Source organism: Eurypyga helias, unplaced genomic scaffold (genome assembly GCF_000690775.1).
Source record: "Eurypyga helias isolate BGI_N326 unplaced genomic scaffold, ASM69077v1 scaffold31914, whole genome shotgun sequence".
In the NCBI taxonomy this organism is placed as follows: domain Eukaryota; kingdom Metazoa; phylum Chordata; class Aves; order Eurypygiformes; family Eurypygidae; genus Eurypyga; species Eurypyga helias.
The window spans coordinates 1-22,230 of NW_010246114.1; the positions used below are offsets into that span (position 1 = coordinate 1).

General features: G+C 41.9%; 1 protein-coding gene across 1 annotated transcript; it reads right to left on the reverse strand.

Moving 5' to 3' along the window:
* Window positions 1-1,989: 1,989 nt before the first annotated feature.
* PCF11 (PCF11 cleavage and polyadenylation factor subunit) lies at window positions 1,990-18,309 on the reverse strand. The gene is made up of 15 exons (XM_010150290.1): window positions 18,186-18,309; window positions 15,739-15,927; window positions 15,132-15,323; window positions 13,191-14,296; window positions 12,737-12,926; window positions 12,005-12,647; window positions 10,426-11,921; window positions 9,056-9,143; window positions 8,083-8,202; window positions 6,175-6,283; window positions 5,404-5,587; window positions 4,784-4,939; window positions 3,601-3,693; window positions 3,095-3,130; window positions 1,990-2,487 (listed from the first exon to the last, which is right to left on the reverse strand). Exons 1-15 carry the CDS (start codon window positions 18,282-18,284, stop codon window positions 2,278-2,280), a joined length of 4,911 nt encoding a protein of 1,636 aa, XP_010148592.1. The 5' UTR covers window positions 18,285-18,309; the 3' UTR covers window positions 1,990-2,277.
* Window positions 18,310-22,230: the final 3,921 nt, after the last annotated feature.

Consider the following 22,230-nt stretch of genomic DNA (forward strand, 5'->3'; position numbering starts at 1 on the left):
CGCCTCAGGGGGCGAGGGGAGAGCGCGGGGCCGGGGCGGCGGAGCCCGGCGTGGCTGGGGGTATGAGCGGCGATGAAGTTACCTGTGGAAGGCCATAGCACATGAGGGGTAGGATAGCAGGGAAAGGATGGCGTGGGAGAACTTGCATTGCAGGGTGGTGGGTTTTGGTAGCCCTGGGCCAGTGTCTCTGTGGCATTCCTCAGAGAGAAGTGTACCAAATCAGTATCCTCCTCTCTTAAAACCATCAGCGACGTACTGACCAAGAGGTTATTTAAACTGTGCCTGGTCTCTCTGCAGGGTAATCCCTCTCCAGTCCCAGTTTGGATGCGTTAACCCTCCCTCTCTGCACCAGCACACTGGAAGGGCACAAGGGGATGGCTTTTCCCTGCTCCTCACCCCTTAGCCAAAGCAGCTGTGCCCTGAAGGAAGCCGGTTTCCTTTGATGGGGTGAAAGGAAACACTCTGCATTTCCAGAGTCCCTCTTCCAGGCAGGGCGAGTCCTTCCAAATCAGATTTACTGGTGTGCACTGAGAATTACACAGACCAAGTAAGGTCCGTTTAGAGTTTAACTACGCTTGTCATTAGAAAGTTGCCATAAATCCTCCTGCTGCAACTTGTAGGCCTCTCTTCTTGTTCCATCCCTAGTAGATAGTCATTGGTTCCCATTCACCAACAGCCTTCTGCATTTAGACATCACTTCTCTGCTCAATCGCCTCTTGAATTTCAGTTTGTACGATTTAAGGGAAGCTTACAGTATTCCAGGACACGGCAACAACTGGGCCAAGCCCACATCCCTGCTCCAGGAGGAAGTTGCGACAAGTAACACGAGGGTAAGGGGTAACTCCCCACAGCACAGCCAGCAGCCGCACACACCACCACACCGTCCGACCTCTGATGCGTCTCCTCATCCCCAATCCATCCCCACTATTTTGTTCCTCCAGACCTCCTCCAACCCGTTATTTTTGCAGCTGACATCTAGAACAGGGCACACAATGCAGCCACAACCCTAAATAAGGAATTCACACCTTAAAAAAGGCTCCAAGCCTGGTTGTGAAGCTGAGAAGCGTTGGAGCCAACAAAATCACCTTCACGGCTCGTTATTTCTACTTGCTATGGGTGAATTCTGATCTCCCAAGTATCCTCGCTGCAGGAATAATACACTAGGGCTGGGACAGCACTGACTTTTCGTGCTTACGTCTCGCTCTCAGCAGCTTTAAACATATGCACTACACACACGGCAGAGTGAATAAACATTAAATGCACATCGTACCGAGACACACAGTTGTGTTACTTCCAACTCCACAAACATGCCAGCCACACAAACCCATTACTGAAAGGAAGAGACTCACACTCAAAGATATGCTTAATTTTATTTATTACATGTAAGAAATATTAACATCTCAGGATATCTGGTTTACCATCTAAGTCCAGTCATAAGCAAAAAAAAAAAAATTAACCATGTTTCAAAAATGAGCATTCTTACATCCACTCCCCCCCATAACGTTAAGTTTGTTCAGCTGTATTAAATCCTTACATGACTAATGGAAAAAAGAAATTAATTAAAAAGGTCTTAACTACCAGGCATCCTGGTATGTTAATTTTTGTTGGCACTTGTGTTCACGATCAAGCACTCCGGTTGGTTTGTTAAATTTTCCCCTTCTACCCAAAACTGTCTTTTTGTGGGGTTTTTTTTTGTATTTTTTTTGGGGGGGTGTTTTTTTATGTTTTAATTTTGTTGTTAAATATCTGGATATGTTAAGTTTGTCCAAGTAAGTTTAAAAAGAAAAGAAATCTAGGGATGTCTGAGGAGTTCCTGCACTGCTTCCCTTGATACCCCACCTAAGGGAAAACTGAAGGAAGTTATTTCCTCTCACTTTTCTGAACCTTACTGAGCCAAAGTTCTTTTCAATTGCATTTAAACTGAAAAAAAGTACAGAAACACTGTCTCCATTTGATGGTGTGCATAAACGTTACACTCCATATATAGCAAAAATATCTTTTTATTTATAATTTACATTTCAACAAGTGAAAATTGTACATTTTTTACATATACCGTTTCATTTAATTAAATTTTCACGCATCTACACAACTTTCACACAATGACACCTGAAACAGTGCAGGCAATAGATTCAAATACCAAAATGTATTTATTAACCAAAGAGTAGTTGAGGCCCTGCCTCAGTCGAACGTTTTTATTTCATATAAAAAGTATTTGCCTTCCAGAGTTAACACAGAAGCTCTTCTGTAAAAAAAAAAAAAAAAAAAAAAATCCCTATCTCAAAGAGTCTCCTCAGGTTCTGTTTTAACATCTGCAGATGCAGGTGTGCTCTCTTCTGCACAGGCAGTGGGGGTGTCATCAGGTTCTTCTTTGACTTGAGGCGAGTCACAGGACTCCTGTGTTTCTTGTTTAACAATGTTCAACATTATATTTAGTGGGTTTTCTACAGGAGTCTTGCTGGGAGATGGCGTGCAGTCAAATGATGACGTCTGCAAAGTGAAAGTCAATGGAGCAATAGCACATTTAAACAACCAGGTTTAGGTTATTTTACGCTTTTTCAAAATGCGAACACATTGATCATCAGGCATGCAAAACCCAAACTTTATCAAGATGCTAAGAAAACAGACTTATTCTCTAATAGCATTACTTTTTCACAATTACTCTGAAAAAGTATCATCCAAGGAGTGATGAAATGCACAACACATTACCATAAACTAATTCCTTGCTATCCCCAGGGGAACTGGAACCCCCAAAGCGTTAAAAATGTTGCGCACACCAACACCCATTTACTCCGTTCCTGCAATCCCCTAAGACGATGCACATTACCCAACACAAACGCAGGATGTGTTTCCAAACCCTGGTTTTGCTCTGGTGCTGCGTGACACACAAGCTGTCAGGGTACATGTCAAGAAGGAATACACCTTAGCTCAGTCTGTATTACAAACTCGCCATGCCCAAGGCCTTTTCGGTCCTTGTCCAGTCACAGGCAAGAGACAGGGGTAGCACATTCTGAACACACCTGCTCCCTGCAAAGTCAGAAATCAAGCAAACAAACCAAAAGCAAAATGCTTCCAGAAGTAAGAAGGGTTCACTCACTTTTTGGTAATCTTCGTAGCAAGATGGATGGTAAATCTGAAAAAGAATTGTTACGCATTTAGAGACAAAAATAAACTACAGTTGGTTATGAACAGAACAGTGTCAATTCCACCTATCACACGATTTCTCTTGAAAAACAATGGCCAAGCAAGGTGTCAGATGTGTCTGGGAAGAGGTTTTGTGTATGTTTATTTAGGAGGAGTTACTACAACTATTGGTAAGGTTGGGAATGATATGTGTACAGCTGCCCACAGAAATAACTGAACCAGTATCTACACCCATATACAGAGACGCTTTTCATTTAGCACTGCAGTGTAAGGGAAGGCTAGCGAGCCCATACTGATGGTACCGGGACTTCATTCACTTCCCAAGGTTGAGATATTTACGTAAATGCAAGCCAGGAGAACTACCATGGGAATCCTTTAGGACAGAAGAAAACCCACTTGGCCCTCACGGTTTTTTTTTTTTACTATAAAAAGTATCAGAGGTAGATAAGATCAGGTTACCTTTTCATCTACTCTGATGGCATTCTTCAGGTGCCACTCTTCCTCTTCCTCATCCCAATATTGCTCAAATTGCTCTTGGCAAATTTCACAGCTCTGAAAAGTTATGGAGTAAGTGATAAATGAGGCTATTCCAACAACTTACTGAACACACAAACTTCAAGAACCTAGTAAGAGTCAAACAAGTTTCTTTTAAAGTAAGATAAATACATGAAGACTAGAACACGATCTTCCCGCCACACGTTAAAGGTTGTGCTGGTTTTAGTCAGGACAGAGGTTATTTTCTTCGCAGACAGAAAACTTCTTAATTAAAAATGATTGGAGTATAGTTTGCAGACTGAGCAATGATCATCATCTGGCCGTAAAGACTCTTTGTCACTTGAAGAGCACAAGCTCTGCCCTTTGAGCTAGGAAGTGTCTGCTCTAACAACCTAATGCTGTTTTCCTGTCACGTAAGGCGATTCAGTGAAGGGATTTAATTCATTTCATTTATGGCATTATATTAACTCTTCCCCTTAACCTGAAGTCTCAAATTAAAAAGGCAACACTTCTAGATGATGTATTAACATTTTTAGTGCTCCTGTGCAAAAATAATCAACTCTGGGAACAAAGCACAAAAGGTACTTTTTAAAATTAAAACAAAGGCCTTCGTGGCTGGATAGCTAGTTTTTTAGAGTTTCAGCATATAAAACTAGATTGTAATTCTACCAGCATTTGTATTTGATTACAACACCAGTTCATCTACCAAAGTACAGATCCACTGGTATTTGACCAAGATATTTCTTTGTCCTAATGCCCATCTTCTACAGAAAAAGACATTTCTGTGTGAAAGTATCAAAAACCCAGTAAACCCTTTGAATGACAAAGGACCAGTTCCAATTCCCTTCCTCTATTTACTCTTTCTATGGAAGCACTCAGTAAATTAACGCTTTTCCCATTTCAGTGTTACTAAAACAATGGAATACCAGTGGGTGTAGATTTTTTTAACTATAGGTGGTTTATACCACTATCTGCCACTGGGAAACAACCCTAACACACACAAACAGACCACCTACAAAGTGGCTGCACAGAGGTCCAAAAAACAAGACTTCAGCCTACATACAGCCCACTGTTTGGAAGAATGCTGTAAACTTCTTTAAGTGCTAGCTCACCCTCAGTATCTGCGCTGAGAAAGGCTGAAACTCACCTCCACTGCCCCAGCTGGTCCAGCAGGCACACTCTGAAACTCCTTCTCTTTTGCAGCTTCTTGCGTCTTCAGCACCACCTCTTCGTGAGCTTTTTCAAAAAACTGGCTTTTTGCACGCTCCTCTAGATCGGCTATTTCTTCAAATTCAATCCAGTCCTAAGGAAGAAGTTTTCATTCACACTCAGACACTGACCAAAAAAAAATCAGGAAAACCCCACCATCCCCAAAGTACCACATTTGGTACTTCATTACCAAATATGAATGAAGTCCATTTAATGAAGTAATTTAATCTGACTTCATTAAAACGGAAATGCTCCTCGCATGCAGCATTAGCACAGCCCGTGCCTTCTCACAATGCTACGCTTCCAGTTTTTTGCAGAAGGGCCACTAGCCTTCAATTTCCATTCCATTCTCACTGAGATCAAAACAGTACCGACAGTTTCAAACTGCTTGTTGTTCACCATGTAACTGCCTTTTGTGTTTTGACAGGCATTCACAAAAACTACTTGAAATATCTAAGACACCATCGTTTACCAAAGGCCAAGGTCAACTGCAATCCTACAGCACACATGTAAACAGTGTCTGGCCTGTAATTCACCGAGACACACTGCATTACTCACCGTTAAGCTGTAGTACCACCTTCGGTGTGTAATTTTTCTGCTAACATCTTTCTCTGTCCGGTTCTGACGATAATGCCAATCCAAATGATCCGCATAAACGTCTGTCTGCGACGTAGTGAATCTCATTCCACATGAGTAACACTGTATTCCAGTGTACAGTCGATTTATAACACAATCATAACGCCTACAAAAAGGAAAAGAAAGTCTTAACATTTGTTTGAAAAGAAACAGGCAAAAACTTCCTCACAGTAAGTTGCTTCTCGTGCCCACAAGAATAGAGGAAAAGCACAAACCTACTGCAAGGTTAAAGCACACAATGCAGCTCAATTCTTCCTATTTTCATGACACAACTGAAACATTCAGAAACAATGGGCTCATATTAACTATTCATGATAAACTCGCATTGTGTTTCGCGCCTACTGGCTTCATCACATCATAGTGCGTAAAACAGTAACTCTTGCATACAGCTCAGCTTTGCAAACTACCACAAAAGTGATAAAATCAGCAGTAACAAAGGAAAAAACACTGACTTCAGTACGCATCACAACCATGCTGATTAGGTAACAACATGCAACTTACGCAAATATAGTTTTCCCAGGTTAATTATCCCTCTTCCTCCCCCCCCCAGTTCTCCAAGGTTAACATAAAAACTGCAGGCCCTGTTTAGTCACAACATGACCCCCAAAGCTCTCAGGTGTCTTGGATTCAGTGTCATGATACTGCCGTGTCATCATTCTTACTGCCCTGTAAACTTAATTCTATGATACGCACTGTCTAAGTTCTTCAACCACGAAGTTAGTGAGGTCTGGGACATTTTGATCCTCATTCTGATCATCGTCTTCCTCTTCAGCAGCTGGATGGGCTGATGTTTCATTCACTTCTACAAAGTATAAAGACATAATTTTATCAAAAATTCAGTACATCATCAGAAAAAAATGACATACCACTGAAAGTTTATTCCAGTATTAATAAATATGATCTGACTAGGCTAAAATACAAGCCTGTAATAACTAAGTCAGGCATCTAACATAATTTTAAGAGGATAAAGACACTGCAAGTTAGAGAATTTCAATTAAGGAAAACAGTCTTTGGCATTAAAATTCAGTCTTCAGAGAACAGAAACAGTTCAAAAACTGACAAGAATCTGACTAATCAAGTAACCCAGGCACCTCACCAAAGACAGACTGATCTGACAGCTGAAGCCTACAGATCACAGAATCAAGGGATCGTTTAGGTTGGGAAGGACCTTTAAGATCATCAAGTCCAAACATTAACCTAACACTGCCAAGTCCACCCTAAATCATGTCCCTAAGCAACTCATCCATGTGTCTCTTAAATCCCTCTAGGGATGGTGACTCCACCACCTCCCTGGGCAGCCCACTCCAATGCCTGACAGCCCTTTCAGGGAAGAAATCTTTCCTAATATCCAGTCTAAACCCCTCCTGCCACAACTTCAGGCCATTTCCTCTTGTCCCATCACTTGTCACTTTGGAGAAGAGACCAACCCCACCTCTCTGCACCCTCCTTTCAGGCAGTTGTAGAGAGTGATAAGGTCTTCCCTGAGCCTCCTCTCCTCCAGCTGAACAACCCCAGCTCCCTCAGATGCTCCCCACAGGACTTGTGCTCCAGACCCTTCCCCAGCTCCATTCCCTGCTCTGGACACGCTCCAGCACCTCAATGTCTTTCTTTCAGGGACCCAAAACTGAATACAGGATTCGAGGTGCAGCTTCACCAGTGCTGAGTCCAGGTCATTAGTAAAGACATTAAACAGAACCGTCCCCAGCACTGAGCCCTGCGCAACACCATGTGTGACCGGCCGCCAACCGTATTTAACTCCGTTCACCACAACTCTTTGGGCCCAGCCATCCAGCCAGTTTTTTACCAAGCAAAGAGCACACCCATCTAAGCCATAAGCAGCCAGTTTCTCCAGGAGTATGGTGTGGGAAACTGTGTGAAAGGCTTCGTAAAATCTAGGCAGACAGCATCCACAGCCCTTCCCTCATCCACTAATCAGGTCACCTTGTCATAGCAGGACATCAGGTTGGTCAAGCAGGACCTGCCTTCCATAAACCCATGGTGAGTGGGCCTGATCACCTGGTTGTCCTGCCTGTGCCACATGACGGCACTCAAGATGATCTGCTCCATAACCTGCCCTGGCACTGAGGTCAGACTGACAGGCCTGTAAATTCCCTGGATCCCCCCCTCTGGCAGATGGGCATCACATTAGCTAACCTCCATTCCAGTGGGACCTCCCTAGTTAGCCAGGACTGCTGAGAGATGATGGACAGAGGCTGAGTGAGCACTTCTACGAGATCCCTCAGCACCCCTGGGGGGATCCCACCCAGCCTCAAGGACTTGTGTGCAGTCTTTAGTGGTCTAAGCGGTTTAGCAGGTCGCTAACCATTTCCCCTTAGGTTATGGGGGCTTCATTGTGGTCTCCATCCCTGTCTTCCAGCTCAGGGGCCTGGGTACCCAGAGAACAACTGGCCTTATTGTGAAAGGCTGAGGCAAAATTAAACAGGGGTACTTAAAAATCTACTCGATCACACCCACGAAATTCCTTCCCAAAACCAAAGTTCAATTTAAAAAAGATTCAGTAGTTTACAAAAATTCTTATACTTAGCTTTACACTTCAACTGGGGATAAACTGAGTAGTCAGAACATAATGGATATACATACGTGCTGAAGTTGAATCAGTTTTTGATAGTTTGAGGATCCCTGTTTTCAGCAGTTTAGCAAACAATTCGTTGACATCAACCTGTCCAAGGTGGTTATCAGGGTATGAATGTGGAAGGGCTCCTAGGGAAAAACAGCAGCATTAAAGGAGACAAAAGATTCACTTCAGAAATATGCTGCACTTTTATCTGCATAGTTCACATCACACTTTTCCTTCTGCCTCCTGTTTCTTCCAACTATTTATCAACGGTTTGTGTTATGTCTAGTCCTTGGCTAATTTCTTCCCATGCAACAACTTCCTCCATAATGTGTTCTGAAGCGCTAAGCTGGCTGCTCAGCATAGTATTTTCCTCATTTTATGCCTGAATATTTCACTGGGACCCATCAACTTCACTACCTACTTTAATCACTTATAACTTTATAGAAGCTTTTCATTACAAACCATTCGTATACTGGGCACGTTTACACACACTGGCAAACACAAACCAGCCCTACAGACTGGCACCTTCAGGAAAAGCAGACAAAAGTGTATTTTTTTTTTTAGCACAACTACATACCAAAAACACACGGTTAATGAAAACTAATGAAAACCTTCACTGTTTGAGGGAAATCCCTGAAGTGATGAAAATACTACAGAAACCACATTGAATCATGGAATGGTTTGAGTTGGAAGGGACCTTAAAGACCATCCAGTTCCAATCCCCCTGCCATGGGCAGGGACACCTTCCGCTAGACCAGGTTGCTCCAAGCCTCATCCCGCCTGGCCTTGAAGACATCCAGGGATGGGGCATCCACAGCTTCTCTGGGCAACCTGTTCCAGTAACCTATTCCATCTATGGCCACCTCACTGAGAAGCCTCCCCTCAGTCCACTCAAACCTAGTGCACCAGGACATTACAAAGGGGTAATTTTTGTGGCCACTAACAAACAGAACAACCCACAAGAAATAAAAAGAAATTGATTATTTTGTTACACACCTGCAGGGTTCTGAAGAAAACTCCCAGGATTTGGCAAATACTGTTGGCCTTGGCCATAATGCCCTGGTTGAGCAGACATGAGAGAAACCTGTGAAAGCAGGCATCTAAGTTAATAACTTCTAGACATTTGTCAATAATTTTATATATATTAAATCCCTTCCAGGAGTGAACTACGTCAGTTTGTTATCAAACGGTCCACGAATGACTACATGATTTTTTTTCATTTCCATTTCCCACTAAAAAGATTTCCGAACATTCATTTTGCCTAACACTTAAATGCTTTTTAAATATTTCCTACTGCCTATCAAGCTTTCAATCAAATTTTCCAAACACAGTACTTCCTTTTGAATTGTCAGTGTTTACCAAAACGGAGCTCATCAGCATGAGAACCAAGAAACTGATAAATGTCTGTTAACAAATTCCACTATTAATCCTTATGTAAGAACTGAAACAGCACACACCACACGAAACACACCTGGAAAGCAGGACTTTTCAGCCAACCAGGTACATTAACTTCAGACAGAAAACCAGAACAAGCTTGTAATAAAAATGGGGGGAGGGAGGGCGTGTTCCTGATTGACTTTCTGGATTTACAAAAAGTTTATGTTGCTTAAAATTTTATCACATCAGAGGTTAGCATGACACACAACCCGCTTTCATACAATCAGGTTAACTCTTCATGTTCAATGATTATCCCCCAAATGAAAAACACTCTCTAAAATCTCTAATCTACTGAAGGAAATGACAGCGTTTTCACTGAGGTACAGTATCATTTTCTCCCTCTGGAGAGAGTATTTCCAACGGGCAACAGCAAAGACACCAAAACTCAGAAAACACGCTGCTGCCCAGATGATTAAAGATTGCCCCTTTCCTTCTCCACTCCCCCAGGTTGTGGCTATCTCTTTAAAAATGACATGGCACCTGTACTAACTGCTGCAAAAAGACAACAGAATTATTTTGGCCCACTCTTTTTCTCAACATCTTAGAAAAATTAATCATGTATATCCACTTACATTATTTTTCATGTTTTATACGGAATTCACTTTTGTGCAAGTTTAATGAAAAGGCCACAGGCTTCCAATTACCCAGTTTTGTTCTGAAGTTAAAAATACTGATTTCTCTTTCATGTTCTCAGATGCAAAGCGACTGTAAAGATCCACTATTTTGTTTTAATTCCTAAAACCAGATTCTTAAAAAAACAGCAATGCATGTCCTTCAATTCTCTAGAAACTACTGAAAAGGAATGACTTTTGAAACTGGTGCAGAGCCTGCCAGCTCTTCAGAAAAACCTCCAGTGTTTTAGAGGAAGAAAACCCATTAATTGTCTACACAAACTGTTCCACAAAGCACTGAACACAATCAGCTCTTACCTGACCGCTTCCCATGGGCATGTTATTGAAGTTCCCATACTGAGGACCCTGAAGACCCTTTTCATCAAAGTAATGTCCGGCTGCTCTCAGTGGGAAATTCTGTGCTCCTGGTCCAGCTGGCCCACTGAAATTTGGTCCAGGTGAACCATCAAATAAATCAGGCCTCTGGAACTGCATCCCATGAGATGGTCCATTGTAGCCCTGGCTGGGATGCTCGACAAACGGACCACCTTGTCCATATGGTGCCATTTCCAGTCTTGAGGCAGGATGGTTGGCTACATTTTCGAAACGTGCACCTTGAAGGCCAAGGGGCAAGTCAAATCTAGAGGCTGGCTGGTGAGGTCCATCAAATCGTTGAGGTAAGGCTGTATCAAATCGTGCTTGTGCCTGCTGGCCAGGCGCCCTTTCGAATCTTGGACCAGGCTGTCCATGAATTCCATCAAATCTTTGCAAGAGAGCCAACTGTCCAGGCTGACCATCAAATCCAGCTGCATGACAACCATCAAATCTCGGGCCAGCCCGACCAAGAGGACCATCAAATCTAAGTCCACCAGCTCCCTGATGTACTGGTCCATCAATCAACCTAGGACCTACACCTGGCTGCCCATGGGGTCCTTCTAATCGGAGCCCACCACCAGATGGTCCATGAGGCCCCTCAAACCTGAGCCCACCGCCTGATGGTCCATGTGGCCCCATAGGCTGACCATGTGGTCCCTCAAATCTGAGGCCACCTCCAGGTTGACCATGGGGCCCCAGTGGCTGTAGATGTGGCCCCTCAAACCTGAGGCCACCCCCTGGTTGACCATGAGGCCCCAAGGGCTGACCATGGGGTCCCTCAAACCTGAGACCACCCCCTGGTTGACCTCGAGGCCCCAGAGGTTGACCATGAGGCCCCTCAAACCTGAGACCACCTGAAGGCTGACCACGGGGCCCGTCAAACCTGAGACCAACTCCAGGTCCTTCAAATCTAGGACCACCTACAGGCTGCCCTGCTGGCCCCTCAAACCGCAGAGGCCCACCTATCTGCCCAAGAGGTCCCTCAAACCTCAGTGGACCTCCTCCACCAACCTGTCCTGGGGGTCCTTCAAACCTCAGGGCCCCTGCCAGCTGCCCTGGTGGCCCATCAAATCTTAAGGGTCCCGCTCCCCCAGCTCCTGCCAGCGGTCCATCAAACTGCGATGCAGCTGCCCCCACCAAAGGCCCCTCAAATCTCATCGCAGCCTGTCCAGGTGGCCCATCAATTCTGGAACTTGAACCAGCAGCGGGACCATCAACAAAAGGACTTCCTTGTCCATCTACCCCAACCCGTGCAGCAGCCTGTCTAGGTGAGCCATCAAACAGAGGTCTGTCTTCCATTAGGGCAGTTATCCTCTGCTTTGCTTCAATGCCTCCAAATCTTGATCCTGGACTTTCTGGAAATGGTGCTTTCTCTGGATCTTCATATCTAGCTCTTTTGAAACGTTCACTGAATGGTGATCTTGGTTCCTCCCGAACACCTGAAAAAAAACAGAACCAGACAACCATTCACTAAACTCTCGACAATGATTTTACAGCTATAAAATAAAGGAAAACCACATACCAGCTTGCCCAAGGAGCTGTCTTTCTTCACGATTATCAAATCTGCAGATTGCATCACCATCTATTTTCTGGAACTCTGTTGTGCTTTTCCCCTGTTGTCTGAGAGCATCTCTCAATTCATCTGATTCTCCCCAGCTGTCGTAAGGATCAAAGTTCTTAGAACCTCTTGCTCCTTTAGTAGCATTTTGTTCCTCAAGTCTTCGCCGACTCTCGAGCGGTGAGAGGTTATCAGGAAAAGGTCTCTTAGTGCCGCTTACAGGAGAGTGTCTCCTTGACCTTTCTCCAAACGGTTCTTTTCTGTCAAACTGTACTCCACGCTTGGCTTTTGCTTGCTCACATTCTATTCCAGAAAGCAATGCGTCAGGCAAATGATAATCCAAAATATCATCAGGATCCAACAGATCAAGCCTTGACAATGAATGCTGAACTTGGGTTCTTTTTAGTTTAGCCTTATGTTCATAATATGTTAATTCTGCATCCGATAAAAGAGGTTTCTTTTTCAAACCACACTTTTCATCTGTAGGGCTATCCCAGACATTACATCTGTGCTTTCCTTCCTGATACTGGAACAGCTGTCGGATTTGATGAGCTACCATAAGGAATTCATCTTGAGTTATTTCACCAGATGTTAAGCGTTCATTGGCCTACAATATAAAGTTAAAGTTTAGACTTCAAAAAAGAAAAGCAATCTACATCCAGGACACTTCTATAAAGATAGATTTATTAATATTACCTTCTTAAGTAATTCTCTCTTGCTTGCAGAAGTCAATTCTTTGGGAATCTGTAAATTAGCATCCACACTTAACCGGTGCTGCTGCTTTGGTGCTCGGGGCGACAGAACTCCTTTACCAGCAGGCCAGTTTTCCCGGTGTCTTTGGTGAGGGGATTTACCAAGCGTCTGGTGTTCTTCACTCTGCTGAGAGCTAGAAGCAAGAATACATTTAAAATAGACATTACTTCATTACCCAGCACATAGCTGTTCCATTCCTATTGGAACTGATCATGGTGAAACATCACTACCACCTTAGCATCTAAGTAGGCACAATTTCCGTATGTCATTAGTAGAAATAAGTTAACTTATCAGCCTTAACAACATGAACATTGCTTCCCCAAGCTGACTGTACTGAAGTCAGCAGTAGAAATTCCACTGACTTCACACAGGCGTTGTTTAGAAGATTGTAACTTACTTTTTATTCTCTTCCCAACCAGATTTCCACCTCTTTCCTGATTTGGATCCTTGCCAGTTTTCTGCATTCTCCTTTGGATCAGGAGAAGCTTTTGTAGAATGCTGGCTTGCGGACTCTTGGGGCCTGTCTTCTTGAGCTTTTTTCACTCTCCTTGGATCGCGCACCTCTTGTTTAGCACTTCTCTTATTAGAATTTCTTTCATCTCTTGCTGCTTGCGTGCCCTCTTCAGGATGAGACTGCTTAGGGCCTACCTGACGTATCTTTCCAGTTTTAGGAGTTGATGAAGTGGGAGATAAACTCCTCAGTCTTCTTTTGGGTGACCTCCTCTCTCGTCTTTTTGGGGAATGTGTAGATGGTGACCGTGCCTTGGGAGAGCGTGATCGTGACCGCTTTCTACTCGATCTCCCTTGTTTTACAGGCTGTTTTTCTGACTCCTCTGTAGTCGTGTCTTGTTTCTGAACAGCACCGTTAATCACTTTATTTCTGCTGCCTGCTGGTCTATGTTCACATGTCTTATGTTCCTCTTTTTCTTTCTTCTCTGCATTTCTTCTCTTTTCCTTCACCTCCTCCTCTTTGCCGTCTGACTTATCTTGAAGATGCTTCTTCAGTCTTGGATCCCGCTTACTAATTTCAGATACTTTTGTGCTTTCACATTCCTGGGGTTTAGTATCTTTAGTATTGGGTAGCTTATTTTTTAAAGGGGATGGCGATTTAGATTTTGATTCTGACTGGTCAAGTTCTTTCTTCTGTGTTTTTTCACTTGTTTTCACTTTTTCTTGCTTTGTCAAGTTTTGTTTTTCAGCCTGTGTTGTTTTGTTTGTCTTGGTATCAGACTGACTGGTTGTGTTAGGTGAAAATTCTTTCCTATGAGATTGATCTTTAGCATGAGAAGAATGTTGAGCCATCCTATTAAGTCTAGGATCCCTATTTACTATTTTGGTATCATGAAGTGGAGGACTCGGGGATGGTTTGGTTTTTTCGGATTGCACAGCAGTCTGATGAGGTGGTTTAACTGTCATATGAGGTGTGGGAGACATGTGTTGCTTGGAAGGTGCTGGAACGGAAGCTATCGTAGATGACCCTTGCTGAACACTGAGAGATACAGCCTGAAATAGGAAAAAAAATCCAGCATTAATCTGCATGACACAATTCCTACCCAGAGATGGTCATAGTTTGTCTCAAAACCAAAGCTATAATGTCTTGACAGTTATGAGATTCAGCCATTTAACTGAAAATGACCCATTAATTACCAATTACAAGTGCTAAAATAATGCAGTACCATTACAAAAAACATCAAACACAATGCAAAATCAGTACTACGATGTCAATACTGGAAAGGATGTCACTTAGGTACGTGTTCCCATTATGGCATCTTTCTATATATTCTACATGCTCAAGGAAACTAAGCTGCCAGGTATCCAATTCTCCCATTTCTACACTTTCCAATTCTCTATATTTCTACACTAAAGATCCTTTATTTTGGTATCATCAACTGTCAATATAGAAGACTTTCAGTTATGAATGTCAAACAATACTGCTTCACCACCACCTCTGTACGGTGGTATCAAACCAACCTGACCTAATGAGGAAAGTGACTTGGTTTCCAACGATCAGACTTCCTTGTTCTCCAAGAGCAATTGTATTTCAAAGAGTCTGGCTTGCTCTAAGTCCCAAGAGGTGGAAGACAAGGATCATAGGCAGGCATCTTTTTGGAGAGAAGTTAAAAACTTCACTTTCTCTGATCTCTATTCCAAGTGCTAATTCTTAAGGGTAACATACTGTTCAGGCATTCGGTATCAATTTGCATTGCTCTCGCCTTAACACAGCTACACTTGCCTTACATGAGGAAAAGATCACGTACTGCCATTACCAGTATAGCTAAGTACTGTCCACAACAAAGTGATATCCAACTACAAAAGTTTCATCAACTATCCTACTCACCAACTGTGCTTTAGTCTGTTCCAGCTCCAGCTCTAATTTTTTTTGCTGAAGTTCTAACAACTGCTTTTGCTTTGCAAGCAATTGCTGCCTGATCAGTTGCTCCTGTGTCAAATTCTTTTGCATTTCAGGAACAGCTGGAGGAGTAGAGGCACCAGAAGTGACAGCAGAGGTAGGTGTAGGAGATTCCTCTGGCTAAGAACAAAATTTTAAAAGTTACATTTAAAATCCTGATGGAATCATTAAACTGCTCCTTTAACTGTTACCACGATCCAGTACTGAGACTTAGTTTACATAAGTTTTAAACTGCATTTTTTAATGCAAAATATAACTAAACCAGTTTTGCCCCACTACAATTTGCCTGCTGTGAAAGGTGTGTATCATTTAGTATTAATTCATCAATGTCTCAAAATTTAGAATACAGTTTTGAAATATAAAATACAAACCCATCGAATATACTGAATTTGGAAATTCCTCTTACCTATCTACAAAGGTCAGATACTTCAGTCTTAAAATACTAAATTGTCAAAAAACAGCATACAAACAATGAAAACTACACGTATTACCATCTGTTCATACAGTACGCAAAAAAAAAAAACCAACAACTTACCGATTTATTTAAAAACTTAGGATTCACATGGATGCTAGAAGTATTCACATTTGGGGGCAGAGGTTTAATTGGCCAAGCAGGATCTAATGAGTTGACTCTGACATCAAGTGCATACAGTTTCTTCAAAGGAAAAATATCATCCCATGTGGAGCGTAATTTAAATAAACTTTTCCTAGTATTTTCATCCACCTAAAACAATAAAACAATTCTATGGCTTGTCAAGTTAATATAAAACAATTTCTTAAACTTTTCTGTAGAACTTTACATTTCATTTATTTCCTATTTCTATCAACAGTTTGACATTTTAACACACTGAATTCACTACACAGAACTTATAAGCAGTGCAGATCATACATCTATACCAACAGAACCGGTAACAGAAGCTCAAATGTGGACTTGTTTCAAGGCCATCTGAAGGTTTTATTGTGTATTACCATTCTCTGAGAATTTTCTTTCATTTTTTCCATTATCAAAATTCTCATTTTACTTGCCCAATTTCTGTGGAAAAAAATACAGTAACAAAAATGCTGAAAGGCAACAGCCTCTGAGACAATACATTATTCAAGTGTTTGTGCTGAATGGAGGAGTGTAACAATGACAAACAAAGCAGGAAACAACAAACTTTGTGAACAGAAAAGGTGTTTTGCTCAGCTCTTTAGTCACTGAAAGATTTTTTTTTTCCCAATAAATGTAACAAAAGGGACATTAGCTAAAATGAAGTCAATTATATTTCAGTTCAGCTGCAAAACGAGACCCATCGGTGAGCCACAGATTAGGACCAGTGCCCATTCCACCCCTTCACCATGAGTTTGGATTATCACATGACAGCCAAGTTCAAGATTTACAATAAAGCAAAATTTAGTTCATCTCATAACCTGAGCAGTTCAATTAAACAATAAAAAAAACCCAACACATTTGAGGACAAAACAGATGCAGCTGTCCTAATGTCAGTATCATTAAGTACTGACTGTATAGATGCGTTTTGCTGCAGTTTTATTTTTAAGATGTTGCAGCAAGACACAGAGTAGTCTGTAAAGTTCAGAGTTTTTTTCAGGGAGGAGTAGGAACTTCAATAAAAAATAATTTACGCTAGGCTACTGGGGGCTGTCTCTGTACAGTTTTCAATGAGAAGGTACAAAACTCACTGCAGAAATAACTGAGCAGAAGTCTCTGATTTCATTAAGATACCTTAGTGACCATTTACTGACAAAACAATTTGTAACAACGGCAGTGCTGGAATTCTACTTGCATCTTTAAACACGACCAATTAAGCTATTGGAAGTGACTGCCACTTTACACAATTAATACACATTAATTAAATAGTTCTCGTTAGATCAGTAAACAGTTAACCTACAAAACTATAAAAATTAGCTATTATCCAGAGCTTCTGCTGCAGCATTAAAAGCAACTTAGTAAAAGAACATTCACAGTTTAATACTGAAAACACAAGGGTGTGTGTGCCTATCTATCTGTGCTACACACAGGAGTTTTAAGTCTTCTGTGGTCATTATTACAAATCTATTTCTTATCTCATCATGCATTTTGCATCTGACAACCACACAGAAAGCATACTGGGAGCTCAGAACCTCGCTGATATGTGATGATAGATAAATATGCAAAAGCTCCATTCATCTCATTCACGAGATGCCACTTTCTTATAGCATACAGGAAATCACAGAAGTTAACCCTTCATTTCTGATCCAACTTAAACCCATTCAAGTCCAGCCTTCCAAAAACTGGACTTTGACTTGCCTTTCTCACTGGGGAAAAAGCACAATTACTTAACTGGGTTTAAAGATTAATAGCAAAAATTAAAAGATACGGCAGCAGTTTTCAAAGTTGAATGAAATTAAACCACACATTTGCAATGTAATATAGCAATACATTCTAAGTCCCTTCCCCCGCCCCCCTCCATTATTTTCAAATCACAGGCCCTCAGGAGAGAATCAGTTGTCAGTACTATTCACCCTTCACAGTTTAAGCACTCACTTTGCACATCACGAATTAAGTGGGAAAAAATCTAACTACAGCAGAGGCTCTGAGAAATCCCTAAGAAACTGATTCTCAGTCTATTCTGAGCATAAAGATTATTTACTATCTTAAAAATAAACCAACAATTCATAATTGGTCTATACATTACAAAGTCCATCCAGGTAAGTAATGAGTAACCAAAATACTGTTAGTAAAATCTTGCCTGGATAAGAAAATTACACACATTTATGAATCAAATCAAATTAAGTTAGACTTTTCATCTTTCAGCTAACATGTAATTTACATGCTTGACAGCAGCCGGAATAATCCTCCACAGTATACAGTACTGAGATTTATAAAAACGAATCAATTTGTATAGTTCACCACCCAAGAAGACCCCAAACTGAAAGCATGTATTTATTTTACCAGGAACAAATATTGCTTAGAATACAGAACTTTTCTGAAAGCGTATATACCTTTTCAAATACACAAATAAATGTTGCAACTAGGTTTTTAGTAAATGCAGTAAGATATTCTCTTCCCACATTCTTGACAATGGAATCCATAAGGTACATAACAGGGAGCTTCTCTGATGCAGGAGCCTGGAGTAATAAGAAGAAACTGAGAAGTTTAGTACAACAAAAACATACTTTAAGCTTTTTAAATAAAGGGATTACCAATCCCAGAAATACAGACCTCTCTTTTTGGTTGTCACTATAAACATCAAGGGATTTGGCTTGGCATTTTTTGTTTATACAAAAACTTAAATCTGGAAAATCGATACTCAGTTCAAAGTATAACGCAGTGGGTCTATCACACAAAAAAGGAACACCTTAGGTTATTTTGTTTGCGTATCAAAGCTTTGGAAAAAGGGAAAAAAAAAAAGAAAAAAGGAGAAAAAGGAAGCCCACAAGACAGTATTGCTGCTAGTGTACCGAATGTAACCTTTAAAACCCACTTGAGAAAGTAACTTTAAGTTAGCAGGAAACCACTGTTAGCACTTGAAGGAACTTCTGAAAAATAGTCCGTAATTCTAATCTCCTGAACGCTTGGTTTTTTCTGGATTTCACAGAACACAAATCAGACTTCTGGCAAATAGCCCAAATTAGTAAACTTCTGTAGCCACAGATTATACGATGAGCATCACAGTCTTTTCATAAACTACACGCAGGATAGGTCGCAACTATTTCACTGTAATCCCAAATGGCCGGAGCAAGGAGTCCCATTCTCTTGGCACTTGGAGACAGCGACAGTTCAGATCTTCAGAGTGCATGCAAAAATGCACGGCAAGACCAAAGTTCAAAATCCAGCCAAAACTCAACCATCTAATCGTCAGGGTAAACGCACAGACAAGCTCAGGAACTGCAACCACCATTTTCACAGAAGGGAGTCTTCCAACTCTGGACACATCTTTGCTACAAGAGGAGGCTTGGGGTTTGGTTGGTTTGTTACGGGTTTGTTGTTTTTAAAATCCATTTTCAAAACTTGTAGCAAGTTTCTGTGATAGAAGCGTGGTGACACTGGACCACTACGGCAACTTCGAATGTACACAAAGCAGTACTGGCCCAAATCAAGGCGATGTGAATGCCCACCCTCGGCTTTCACAAAGCAGAAGGCACAGCAAAGTTCCAGAAAACATCAGCAAGTACACAGACTTGTTGAAGAGAACAACATGAAAAGACACCACCACAAACACTGTGTTGACCGTGATCCCCTCAAAGAGCATCCACTCGTGGGAAGTCCCATTCACCAGACGGTAAGCTTGGGGTCAAACCAGAATAACTTCACTCGCTGCCATTTTAAAGAGGATCGGCTATTAGGTTAATTAACAACGCCTTACTTCACAGCCCCACTGTCCAGACAAGTGTGTGGGAGTGCTCAAGCTTTACAGTTTTAGATTTAATTCCTTCCCCTTTAAGTTGGTTCACAGAAGGGCACCGAGTCAACAATACTTTTATATGGGTAAATCGGAATGTTTCCTCGCCCTTAAATGTGTAATCATTTACCATGACCTGAAACTGAATATTGAAGAATAGAAGAGGGCAGAATTCCTTGTTAGTTGGGGGGGGGAGGGGGAGAAAGGGGCATCACTGCCTTTTGAGCATATTGAAAAAAGTAAAAATAGGTACATTCTTTATATAAAAGGATAGAAAAATGCAATTAAGTTAGCTAAAACTAATTGCAGCACATGAAAGGCCTGTATTACACTATGATGTAATACTGAGCTGTAAACAAGCTAACACAAGTGTTAGAATCGAGGCTTCCCTCAGAAATCAAAGGCTGTGGGCCTACAGCTCCTGAACAGTAAAACGTCCGTGAAATACTAACTTCTTTAAAGCAGTCTGCACAACGGCACAAAAGAACCCACTATTCTAAGTTCTTTATTAAAAAAAAGTGCACCATTTCTGACTTTTAAAGTTGGAGAAACAACGAGCAGTCTCCCAAGTACCTATGGCCCCTGAGCTACTTCACCAGTGCATGGAAGTAGCTCACTATACTCAGCTAAGCTTCACGTCTGAGACGCTGGGGGATCATTCAGGCACTGCGACTACCGTCCCCTGCGTTATGCACCGGACTGGCAGCCGCATCATACACAGAAGCACCGTCATCTGGTGAGGAAGCCTACCTCACACTATGAAGAGCACGGAATTAGCACCTCAGCAGTGTACCCTGCTTCCAAGATAAAATGTGACACCTGAGTAGATTATAAGAACCATGACCTTATAAATACAGTTGGAATATTTCAAGTTTTCTCTTCTGGAAATGTTTATTATGTCAAGGGGTCTAGCACATATTCCAATAACCACAAAAGGGAATCCCAGACTCGGAGGTATTTTGTTTTGAGGCGATCTATACATTATCCCCTAGCAAGAAAGATGCCCACATGACACTAACCAACTGGCAGGAAGGCACCGCATCATCACCAGAACACAGAAGAACACTAACTCTGAGCTCATCCACACAACTTTAAAGACTTCAGTACAGAATTCCCACTGTTCCTTCAAAGAATGTAGGAAAGCTGTTGTTGGAAATGTGTGGCTCTTTTATTAGTTTCCTAAAAGATTTCAAGTTTAAAATCATATCTGGCAATTGAACCCCAAGTCACAAACTTGTGCAAAAATTTGTTTAAAAAAAATTGCATATACAAAATGGGTCTTGGAAACAAATTCTGCACTATACAGTGGTAAATAAAAAGACAAATACATATTTCACACTTTTTATTTACAAATTTTATAATACCAGTCACACATTTCAGAACCATTTATTAAACTGTAAAGCAGACCACTCAAGTTTTACACTAAACAAACTGTCTCCAGGCAACACTTTTTAAAAGTGGCTTAGTAATGGAGATCACTTTCCCAGAAACAACTAACAACTTGCCTTGAATAAACCAGTCACAAACAGTAACTAAGCAAAACTATCCATTGATACAGGGTTTAAGACATCTTTAAAAAAAAAAAAACCCACACTTCAGGGCAGGCTCTAAATCACCCAGAAATGAAAAAAAAAATGACAGCATTGATATTTATCACAGATCATTTTATATACATCCACTGCCCTTTAAGAGATATAATGGTGAGATCTATTAGATTATGTCACCTCCCCAAGGAATGGCAAAACTCAGCCACTGGCAGCATTTATAACTAGACTGGAAGAGGTCTGTGGAACACTAAAAAGCCAACCTGCATTGATAGAAAAGATAGATTAAATAACTTAAGAGATCCTTCCCTCCCCATCATCAGATCGTACAATTCTCACCATTATAAACCACGATTTAAAGCCAAAGGAAAAAAAGCCTTTGAATACCTGAGATCAGAGGGAGCAAGGGAAACAACGGGGGAGGGGGTGACTGACAAGAATGAGGGGGGATGGAATTGAAAGAAGAACCCTTTTCCTACAGAGTGCTCGTGTTAAAAAGGTGCTGTAAACCCCCATCCATGTGCTGTAGCTGACTGATGTCAGCAACTGCCTGGGTTGGGCTCAGAGGGAGCCTCCTCTTTCAATACCTGAGATCAGAGGGAGCAAGGGAAACAACGGGGGAGGGGGTGACTGACAAGAATGAGGGGGGATGGAATTGAAAGAAGAACCCTTTTCCTACAGAGTGCTCGTGTTAAAAAGGTGCTGTAAACCCCCATCCATGTGCTGTAGCTGACTGATGTCAGCAACTGCCTGGGTTGGGCTCAGAGGGAGCCTCCTCTTTCCCAGACGCCATGTTAGGATCCTACAGGCTGCTGCAGTTTCTACAGTCAGGGAGAATTTCTTCTTCCCCGTCCTCAACCGATCAACTTCTCCAGCCACAACAAATCAAAATACACACACGACACTACCGTTACTCAGGGCACGGATCACCTGAAATCCAAACGAGATTACCCCAAACCCACGGAATTTCCTCTAATCAGGCAGAGCCAAACAACCCCCATCATCACCACCACACACACAGGCACTTCTCTACCCGGAGCAGAGGCTCACCTTTCACCCACAAACTTTCCTGTAAGGGTGCCCACCCCTCCCACCCCCCCC

Excerpts from the sequence above, each read along its gene's own strand:
- PCF11 (XM_010150290.1), bottom strand. The coding sequence starts at position 18,284 with ATGTACCTTATGGATTCCATTGTCAAGAATGTGGGAAGAGAATATCTT. Across the intron at positions 15,324-15,738 it reads CTAAGTTTTTAAATAAATCG|CCAGAGGAATCTCCTACACC; the intron begins GTAAGTTGTTGG and ends TTTTGTTCTTAG. Across the intron at positions 5,588-6,174 it reads GTGGTTGAAGAACTTAGACA|GCGTTATGATTGTGTTATAA; the intron begins GTGCGTATCATA and ends TCCTTTTTGTAG.